Source organism: Lolium perenne, chromosome 3 (assembly GCF_019359855.2).
Source record: "Lolium perenne isolate Kyuss_39 chromosome 3, Kyuss_2.0, whole genome shotgun sequence".
Lineage (NCBI taxonomy): Eukaryota > Viridiplantae > Streptophyta > Magnoliopsida > Poales > Poaceae > Lolium > Lolium perenne.
Genome location: NC_067246.2, coordinates 130,609,181 through 130,619,415, shown reverse-complemented (window position 1 = coordinate 130,619,415; position 10,235 = coordinate 130,609,181). Strand labels below are relative to the sequence as shown.

Sequence of the window (10,235 nt, the reverse complement as noted above, 5' to 3'; positions counted from 1 at the left end):
CCGATTCATATATTTGTTGCTACAGTAGTATAAATATATGTAGATACATTTATATTAGAGATAATTAATACGTATAACTTTGTGTAGTAACTAATTTTGGAGAAACAGCGTACACATGTTATTCTACGGTTCATAGGTGTGGACGTACCGGTCACGAAACCGAAAAATAGGTGCGGACGTACGGCTGACGAGTCACGGACTCACGGGCTCCCCCGTCCAGGTACGCCCGCGCGTCCACGTCCAGGGTACCAGGGCAGGAGCAGCTAGCGGCACACGAGCCGGAGCGAGCGGTGCCACGTGGCCGACGCCAAAAGAGGCAATCTGGTCTCGCCACCCACACCACAGCTAACAAGTAGCGGCGCCGGCGAGGTCCCAGGCCGATAAAATCGCGACCGGACTCTCCCGGTTTCGATTCCAATCCTCCCCTCACCTCCGCCCACCTTCCTCTCTCCAACACTTCCACAAGACCAACTCCGGTACGAACTCCCTTCCCACCCCCCGGCCCCCGCGGCCGGCGCTTTTCTTTCTCTCTTGCCGCCTCGTGAACGAACGCCCCACATTGCCGGGTTCCAGCTCGTGGCGGCGCGTCCATTGCCATCGATTTAACCCGTCGCCGTTCGATCCTTTCTTTTAAGGTTCGTTTTAAAGGTTTCTTTTGATTGAGGGATTGTTTTTTAGATTCACCTTTTGAGGGATTCTTGTTCTTGGGGGTGGCTCGTTGCCGCCTTTAGCCTGCAAGATTAGAAAGACGGGATTCGCTGGGCAGTCGATTCAAATACCAGACGCGAGCTGTAACGGTGTCTCGATTTAGGCAGGTAGGTCTTTACTCCTCCTTCGCCGATTTAGGTAGGTCTTCACTCGACGCGCGCGGTGGCTGGAATCCGTGCCGATGGATCCGTATCGTGTTTTTGTGGAGCGCAAGGGAAGGGAACAACACATGAACTGAGGGGTGGAAAACGAAAGAACGGAGAGGTCGATTGTGTTCCGTGTTAGGCGGCTACTTTAGTAGGTGGTTCGTATGAGAAGAGAATATCGGCCACTTGCATATTCAGTCCTTATCAATACGAGTTTCTAAACTCTGTCCAATTTTGTAGTATTAAAAAAAATCGAGTCAGGTCTGTACAGTAATGTTGCGTTTTTTCTTTCGCACAACAATCTGCATCTCGCGAGTCTTCTCCCCGATCTTTTCATACACCCTGTTCCTTTTTTCTCTCGAGTAATCTTTTCATACACTTTTCGTCTACCTGGTATATTCTGTGTTGATCCTGTTTATTATTCCTTACTCACCCCCACCCACCAATGTTTTAGCTGAAAACCCCAGATAGCTATTCAATTTTGCCATAATTTGATCCCCAGGTCTGGAGCACACACGCATATTCAAATGGGTATCTTCAGAGGAACGCCGCCTCCGAGCTGCCCCTCGTCCCGGCATTGCGCGGAATGGGCTCGGACCTACCTCAAGTACTGCCTGTGCAGCACCAAGGATGGTGTTGCCCTGGGTCTTGGACTGGCCAGTGTCCTCAGCTGGGGCGTCGCCGAGGTGCCGCAGATCATAACAAATTACAAACAGAAGTCAACAGAAGGGCTTTCCATTGCCTTTCTAATGACTTGGATAGTTGGGTATGTTGCCTCATATTTCCCACCTCCCTCTTAAGTTGATGGTATCACCGTTATTGTACTTGCAGGTTCATATCGCACAATGCTCTAATTAATGTTCTGCTATGTTTCTTCTGCAATCATGCAGGGATTTGTTTAACCTTGCCGGCTGCTTCCTGGAGCCTGCTACTGTAAGATTCAACCCTCTCTTTTTATTTAACTCAAATTCTTGAACCTAATCTTAGGCAACATACTTTTGCGAGGCACATGCACCGGTTACTCAGTTAGGCATGTTCGTATGCTAGGACACTAGTAGTTTTCTTTCTGATTTAGCGAATTTTCTGGCTGATATTATCTGGACAGTGTGAGGACGTGTTATTTGCCAAATCTTTTCTGTCAGCCTGCATTCTTTCCTCACCAGCGAAAGCTAGTATAATTATGTGGGATTCACACAAATTATCTGCAGGCGGAAAATAATTGAACATGGACATTTATATGTTATTTCCAACATAGTATTTCAAAAAGGGAGAAATCCAGATAGATCTAGATAAGTTATGTAATGATCTACATCTGGGGCAGATAAATCTGAATATGCTTAACCAATATATTACACTTACATTTTTGCATATAACTTCATCATGATCAAGTGTGACATAGGATGTACGCATGGGACTAAGTGAGCACCTTTTATTCTATATATTTCAAATCTAACATTTTCCGTTCTGTTTGTAATGCAGTTGCCGACACAGTTTTACATGGCATTGGTAAGAACATCATTTCCTGGACTTTTGCTGTTTCAACCCATTTCAGCAGTTTCTGTCATCTCAGAACTTAGTTTTTTGCAATGCAGCTATATACCATCACAACTATGATTCTCACTGGACAGACAATATACTATAGCCACATCTACCGTCTTAAAGTAAAGAAAACCGGGACAATTATCAAGGTGATTGCTTGAAAACATTGCAGATTGTAATCATGTTTGCATGAAGTGTTTTTGCACGATCATAGCTATGTGAACACTTGTAGGCAAACACTGTCTACGAATATTACTTGCTCCAGATTAATGAACTTATGAACTATATTGTTCACTTCTTTGCCAAGTATAGTATTCATTCATTCAGTGTGAACACTTGGTAAACTAACACTGTATATACTAAAAATACTTGTTCTGGATTCATGAACTTAAGAAGTATATTGCTATATTCTTTGCTAAGTAGTTTGGTATTCTTCATACGATGTGCATAGTGTTATGATACTATTTATCATAAGTCATGGTTTGACCACTGACCACAAGCAAGATACACTTAAATTTTTTCACCTTTAACTCCTACCATCTTCCTAAAGTATTCTCTTACTTCTGTTGGGACAATAATGTACGTTTTCAGCCTCAGAAGCATCAGCGTGGGGATGCTTCGTTGCGTCAAAAGCTTTTGGGGCACAGGGATGATGCATACAAAAACAACATTCAGTCAGGTGTGACAATTCCTGTTCCAAGCTCACCAATCCAGCTGAACACAGAAGTATTATGGCAACGTCATGGTTCAAACAGCCCCAGCTCAGACTACTACTATGTGTAATGTTCTTGAGCTTGTTATTGTTTCCACATATTTCATTCCTTAAAGTTGGTCTAAAAAAAATTCATTCCTTAAAGTTGATCTATTTTTTTATTCCTTAAAGCATATATTTGTCCTTGGTTCGGATAAAGCATTAAATATTGTGAATTGGCTTTATTTAAATGGACTGATACTGCAAATTGGAGTGCACTCTTGACAATTACTTCTGGATGTTGTAGTTTTATTCTTACCTGCTGACAGCACTGTTGCAATCACATAGAAGTTCAGGAGCATCTAACTCACTGTTTGACTTTACAGGTCAGCAAGATCTCTATCAAGTAGCCCAGTGCCTATTGCAGGTACATGGTTGGGCAATAATCGCCAGGCAACAAGAGCGTCTCCACAAATGAACGGCCAAGATGGATCTTTAGTTGGTGAGTTTGCTCCAGCACAGTCTGCACCAGCTGCTATAACAAAAAATTCCCTCTCAGTGGTATGTTACCCTTAACCCCGTTGCTACTTTGTATACTGAGGTTGGGACTACAAAAGCATTTATTGATTGAATTCAGGTACCATGGGTTTCTGTTCTCTTGGGTATGTGTGTATTGCATATATTGGTTGGATCCGCACACAGGGATGCTCCCAATGAAATTATCATACCTGTTGGAAGAAAGCTTTTAGCATTAGCGGTAAGCTGTAGTTGCTTTCAATTTTTATATCTTCGCCAGGGCATCGGTTTGCTATGGAATTTGCATGAACAAGAATAGACTATGTTTCTTCTTGCGTAGTGATCTAATTAGTTTCTTCTCCACCATAGGATGGCTATGGAGAAAGTGGAAGTGAAATTGGAAGCTTTCTTGGTTGGGCGATGGCAGTAATCTATATGGGCGGTCGTCTTCCCCAGATTTACTTAAATGTAAGGCTGAGAACAAATGGATTTTTTTTCTTACCTTGTGCTACCAAAAACACTTCTCCGATACTAAATTTTGGTGCTGGGTATAGTACAAATATCATTTAATGGAATGTGTCATGATTTGTGGAATCTAGAAGTGGTGTTCTTAAGATGCAGGGCAGAAAAAGAAATACCCATAAGATTTTTACTGCTTTTCCTACTCTTCTTCAAGTTACTGGCTTACTGCTGTTCCTACTCTGCTAGTTTCTACTGTAAATGCTTATCTGATAATGCTGAATAATATGATCCTTGTTAACCTCGAGAAACTCTTTACAGCACTATATTGCAAAATACATCATATTTTTGGTATATCTAACATCTCTCTACCACTCTGCAGATGCAAAGAGGCCATGCCGAGGCAAGTTTATCTTTCTCCGGTCTTCTTTTACAGCAGGAAGCATTTTCATAGTTTTGTCAACATTTTTTGAATTATTTGAGAAGATAGATGAATGGGCAACTTGGCCCTAAGAGGAATCAGTAGCCGGCAACATCTACATGTCAATAGTCACAAAAGCGTTTGCATGCAATACACATGGATACAGTTGGGTAAAAAGCGTGCCTTAGTTGTTGATTGGGATATATTACTTGTTATTATGGTGCAGAAGTGGCAAGTCAAACTTAATTCTGCAGGAAAAAGGTTGTGTTAGTATTGGTGTTTAGTTTAGGCCTTCTGTTAGTACATATATATGGTGTTTCCACTGCACAATGTTGTTGTACCTCTTATGATAAAAGTTAGAACTCCTATCCATTTTTTACGGCCATTTTTTCATCAATCAAAAACATTTTAAAGCATCGTGTCCTATTTTCATACTATGTCAATTTTTTCACTACACAAAAGCATTTCCTTTATATAGGAAGTCAATTGTATTCACATGTTTGTTGTATCACATTATTGCATTAAATGCATGGATTGTTGTTATTTTGGGTCATTATCTGATGCTAGCTAACTTACTTGACCTGTAATTTTATTCAGGGACTCAATCCACTTATGTTTACCTTTGCTTTAGTGGGAAATACGACATATGTAGGAAGGTAACCATTAACCGAACTTCATCTGTTTACTAGCATTCAAGTTACTTTAGATACATTTGTAAAAGTATTGTTTAGTAAAAAAGTTTTCTTCGGGGCTATAACTGTGTAATCTCGAAAGTTGGACTTTCTCGGATTGCAATACAAACCTGTGCTGGCATGTTCAGTGCCAAACAGGTGCATCCCATGCCAATTTCTCTTTAACATTCCACAACTGATACAAGGGCACCATTTATATTCTTTATTAAATCTTGAAACCAGCTTTAGTTGGCTGCTTTTACGGTTCTCATGTCGCTTCTTTTTCAATGCAGTATACTTGTTAATAGTATGGACTGGGCAAGATTGAGACCAAATCTCCCGTGGCTTGTGGATGCTGGAGGATGTGTTTTACTTGATTCTTTAGTATCCTTGAGGCTCATTAGTTCCCACTTTTAATAATATTCTACTTTACAACTCAAAATAGTGGTTTTTGTTTAGACCATGGGGTCAGAAGAGAGGTTTGAACTGATTTTATTTTCAGGTGGCTTTGTTGTTAGATACATATTTCCAGATGCCTTTCTATCCAGCATCTCGAATAAGCTTAACTATATAGTCGAGGGTGCTTTGTGTTAGGTTCATATGTTACTTGAGAACTGAGTGCTAGCTCAGTGGCAAGGCTAACCATATCAGAATTTATATTAGTTTCAATCAGTTGTAACATTGGAAGAATCCTTAACCATCTTTTACAGATTATTCTTCAGTTCCTTTATTTCCATTATCGGAAGCGAAGTAAGTGTGATGAAATTGACAATGTGGATAAAGCCTAATGAATACAACAGAGTTAAAATTTTCTTCTCCAACGAAAGGTTTGTTTTGTTGCTCTCTTCTTGTTTTTGTTCATTATTTTTTGAATGGTTATCCATCATCTTGCAGCGCCTGTTTTATGTGGTAAGATAACAAACCCTGCGAACTAAGGACACATCCTACAAGTTCAGTTCTGCCCTCTGAATGCGTCCCTGTATGAGAAAATCTGTCACCTAGTTGTTAGATTCTCTTAGGACTTGAAACACCTTAGAAAATCTGTCACCTAGTTGTTAGATTCTCTTAGGTATTTGAAACACCTTACTGGGGATTCCTGTCTAACTTAACTGAGTTCTTGGTTTGGACATGTGCTGGTATCGGTTTCTTTATATCTTCTACAAACAGGAGATAAAACATTGCCTGCTGAATGTTTATGTTAATATTTCTGTACTTTCAGACCTGAAGCTTCCTGCGTCGTTGGAAATGATCGTGCATGTTGATTGGAAGGCTGGCTTGCGCAAGAGCCACATCCCGTGCGGAACTCAGTTCAAATGTTTGGTTGCGGTGAACGAGCAGCGGCGCCACATGAGCCTCGTCGCTGGTAGAATACCAGCAGGGTCGCGTACTTGCGTCATACTATATCTGTATATCATACGGTGATTTGTTTTTGTTTTCTGTGGTATCTATGTTTTGAAGTGGGCGTGTACAACCTGGTCGTTATCATCGGATGCTAAGCTTTGAACGTGCGTTAATTGGTTCTTGTCTTGGTAACTTTCTCTGGGCTCTTCCTGACTCTGAATATAATATAGATGTGTTCAATTCGGTTTGGATTGAAATGCTCATCGCAGTATGCTATATGTGTGAGGGATTTTCCCTGTTGTTCTGGCTACAGATCATGTACATTCAGAATAACAGCGTTGTATTTTGATCCGTCTGGGCGGAGCTACACCCCGGGCAACCAGGGCCATGGCGGATTTGTTATCTGGCCTGGGGCGCAGCCCAGCTCTGGCCATTTGTTCTAGCCCAATATTTGCATTATGATCGTAACCAGGTGGACATCGTCCGATCGGGGAAACGCTGGAACCCTGTCTTTGTTGGGTTTTCATTCCCTCAGCTCGCTGTGGTTGGAAACGTGCGCCGCCACGCGCCTAGGGCACTTCATCCTTTCCGGATTGGCGTATTGCCATCCCCATCGCGCAAGCTCCTAGCCGTGTGACTCGGCATTTTCCTTCTGCTCGGCCTTGCTTGGTCGCGTCCTACCCTCCTCCATGTGACTGCTGGCCAAGGCAGATCAAGAGTACTGGCAGGTGCAGATGTGTGGCGCTGGAGAGATGTAGCACTATCTCTCGCCCGCTCCTAGTCCAGGCGCCACTCCGGATTCAGCTACCCCTCCACTGAGCTAGGTAGTTTCTGTTCATATCAATGTTCTCAAATTTCAGCTGATTTGATTTAATTAAGTCTGTCCAGAATGGAACGGATTCATTCAGCTATTACATGAGTTCTTTTAGAAAAAAATGCACTGAGGTTTTGGCCCGGGGTTTGGTCCAATCCTAGCTCCGCCACTATTTCCGTCAAATGGATGAAAATTGAATATCAATGCAATGCGTCATATGGTTAGTGACGTCGGCATGGGAGTACTGGCCGACTGACCAGTACGTGCTAGTGTCACGAACATTTCATTTTGTTTAGCCGTTGCCGCATCTCAAAATTATTAGGTTTAAAGTTTAGTTAAAGTTAAGCCGTACCAGCTTTGACTAAATATTTAAGAAAAAATACAGTATCAACATCTACATATTAAATTGACACATGGAGAAAATATATTTTATGGTGAATCTATTAATATGTATTGATTTCATATTGTAGATGTTTATATTTTTATGTATAAACCTTGTTAAATTTAGAAGATATTGATTTTTAACTAAACTTATATGCCTTATAATTTAGGATAGAGGGATTATAGAGGGAATTTTCTAGACCGAAAGGCTCCTGGACTTGGCACGAAAGCAAATGGGAAAGCTTCAATGCGAGTTGGGTTGGGGTGCACTAACACCCACGATTCTGCAGGAAGTAAGTTACATAAAATTACATTAAGCTACATTTTCTTTAGAATTTACCTGACAAATCTACGCATTTTTATCCTTTTTATACTTCCTTCGGTGCATATTAATTAACTATAATATAAATGGTCTAGACATATTTTAGTTCTAAATGCATCCATACTAGAGTCAAGTAATATAAGAGTACAATTCACAAACAAGCATTTCTATGTTTCCATTTCAGTACACACCTACTTGCATCCATTACCTACATCTACATGTAATTTCTTTTTCAAAAGGCTAGAAATACGATTTTGCAAAATATGTTGATTTTTTTCTACAAGCCCCACTTCACATGGGTGGCTTCCTATTGGCTACAATATCAAGTTCACGTGTCTTTCTATCCAAGAAATTCTTGGAATAGAGAATAGAAACGAACATGACCACATACACAATGTTTGATAAGATAATCTTATTATCTTAAGTATTTCTGATCTAGATTCTTATTCTTTTGGTAATGAGATAGCGAGTAGAAAAAATATTGACATGCTAAATTGAATATAGTGTGCCATCCTAAAGATCAAGGAGGACTTGGGATTCATAACATCGAGGTCAAGAATAGAGCCCTTCTAGGTAAATGACTTTTTAAGCTTGTTGCCAAACAAGGGGTGTGGCAAACTCTCCTTTGGAAAAAGTACTTAGTCTCATGTGCGTTGTCTCAGGTTTATTGAAAACCAGGTGACTCACACTTAAATGACTTTTTAAACATGTTGCTGAACATGGGGTGTGGCAAGCTCTCCTTAGGAAAAAGTACTTAGGCTCATGTGCTTTGTCTCAGGTTTATTGAAAACCAGGTGACTCACACTTTTAGGTTGGCCTAATAGCGATGAAGAAGTTCTTCTTATCACATGGTTCGTCATCTATCAAGGATGGCTTGGAAATAAGGTTCTAGTAGGATAAATGGCTAGGTAACGTCACACTTCGAGAATAATATCCAGCTTTGTAAAATATTGTACGTCACAAAAGCGGTCCGCTCGCCAAGGTGGTGGAAACTTCGCCACCAAATATGGCGTTCAAAAGAGATCTCGCCAGTCCTAGCATTTTGACTTTGGTCCATTTGACACATGAGGCAGACGCGTTACGGTGAAATTTGCAGGAGAATGCTAAATTCTCAGTGGATTCCATGTGCAAAGCGTTAATCCAATCATAGTGCTAGTGGATAATAACAAAATATATGGAAGATAAAGATCCTGCTAAAAATTAATTTATTTGTGTGGTATATTTGTCGAGGTGTAATCTTAACTAAGGATAATCTTGCGAAACATAATTGACATGGATGTAGAAAGTGTGTCTTTTGCTATCAGGATGAGACTATTAAATACTTATTCTTCGAATGCAAATTTGCTAGATCGATATGGTGAGTCATCGAGACAAACCCACCAAGCAGCGTTGTGAATATATTTGGGACTCGGCTAAGTGACGTGGATCATAGATTTAAACTACTTATCAAGGTGAGAGAACTTGCGTTATTTGATCGCTATATCTATGTAGACATATCAAGGTTTTTAATGATAAGAATTGTTCGCTCGTGTGTAGGTTATCGATGCACAGCTACACCGCTTTCATGGTTGCCTCTAGAGTGTGTGGAGCATCGCGACCTATATATAGAGTTGTCTACACTATTGGAGAACACGGCGAGGGATATTTTTATCCAAAATGGATGGCAGTGCAATTTACGGATTGGCCCTCGGTCTCCTTAGGCGCCTCTGCCATTTTTGATGAATAGTTGTATTTTGTTTTTTATATTTTTTTGATTGATGTATTTTTTTTTTTTTTGGATTTGAGCGGCTGTATGCATCCTAGCTATCCAGAGATCATCTGCAATGCTTAAACCTTTTAAGCAATAAAGCGCTCTTTATAAAAAACTAGATAATGTAGGGTCATCTTGCATATGGAAGATATTTTCATATTTTCAAATAATTTTTCATCATTAGACTACATGATTGTCGTGACATGCATAGCGGGTACCTCGACTTTCACTATTACTCACTACTATGTAAAACATAGGCTACAAATACGCAATCCATGGCTCTGTTCACAACCTAACTTTTACAAGAATTGGCACATTGAATTTCTCCAAGCAACTCCAAGTACGTAAGTAAGAAAATGTTAGCCTTTTCTTCAGGACACAACACATAATATAGTCTCCCCACCATGCTATGGAAAGACCCGTTGTGCCCAACAGGCCAACAGTGCATTAATCAAGTTTGTTTTTTTAAACTAAAT

General features: G+C 40.5%; 1 protein-coding gene and 1 long non-coding RNA gene across 3 annotated transcripts; both read left to right on the top strand.

Moving 5' to 3' along the window:
• Positions 1-323: 323 nt before the first annotated feature.
• On the top strand, positions 324-6,684 carry LOC127342433 (vacuolar lysine transporter YPQ1). 2 transcript variants are annotated; one of them, XM_051368391.2, is made up of 14 exons: positions 324-476; positions 1,357-1,620; positions 1,745-1,787; positions 2,334-2,360; positions 2,447-2,542; positions 2,985-3,172; positions 3,471-3,645; positions 3,722-3,841; positions 3,970-4,068; positions 4,442-4,462; positions 5,078-5,136; positions 5,445-5,535; positions 5,862-5,978; positions 6,371-6,684. In XM_051368391.2, the coding sequence occupies exons 2-13, from the start codon at positions 1,382-1,384 to the stop codon at positions 5,937-5,939; spliced, it is 1,236 nt and encodes a 411-aa protein (XP_051224351.1). In that variant the 5' UTR covers positions 324-476; positions 1,357-1,381; the 3' UTR covers positions 5,940-5,978; positions 6,371-6,684. The 2 variants fall into 2 exon arrangements, with proteins under 2 accessions (XP_051224351.1, XP_051224352.1); XM_051368392.2 differs by lacking the exon at positions 324-476 and adding an exon at positions 483-635.
• An 899-nt stretch (positions 6,685-7,583) lies between these two features.
• On the top strand, positions 7,584-9,814 carry LOC127338401 (uncharacterized). The gene is made up of 3 exons (XR_007874350.2): positions 7,584-7,980; positions 9,358-9,460; positions 9,546-9,814. It is a non-coding gene; the product is annotated as an uncharacterized lncRNA (long non-coding RNA).
• Positions 9,815-10,235: the final 421 nt, after the last annotated feature.

What these genes read in the sequence shown, in the direction of transcription:
- LOC127342433 (XM_051368391.2), top strand. Translation starts at nt 1,382, where the DNA reads ATGGGTATCTTCAGAGGAACGCCGCCTCCGAGCTGCCCCTCGTCCCGG. An exon ending in GAAAGCTTTTAGCATTAGCG is followed by an intron (nt 3,842 to 3,969) that starts GTAAGCTGTAGT and finishes TCTCCACCATAG; the next exon opens with GATGGCTATGGAGAAAGTGG. An exon ending in TGCAAAGAGGCCATGCCGAG is followed by an intron (nt 4,463 to 5,077) that starts GCAAGTTTATCT and finishes AATTTTATTCAG; the next exon opens with GGACTCAATCCACTTATGTT.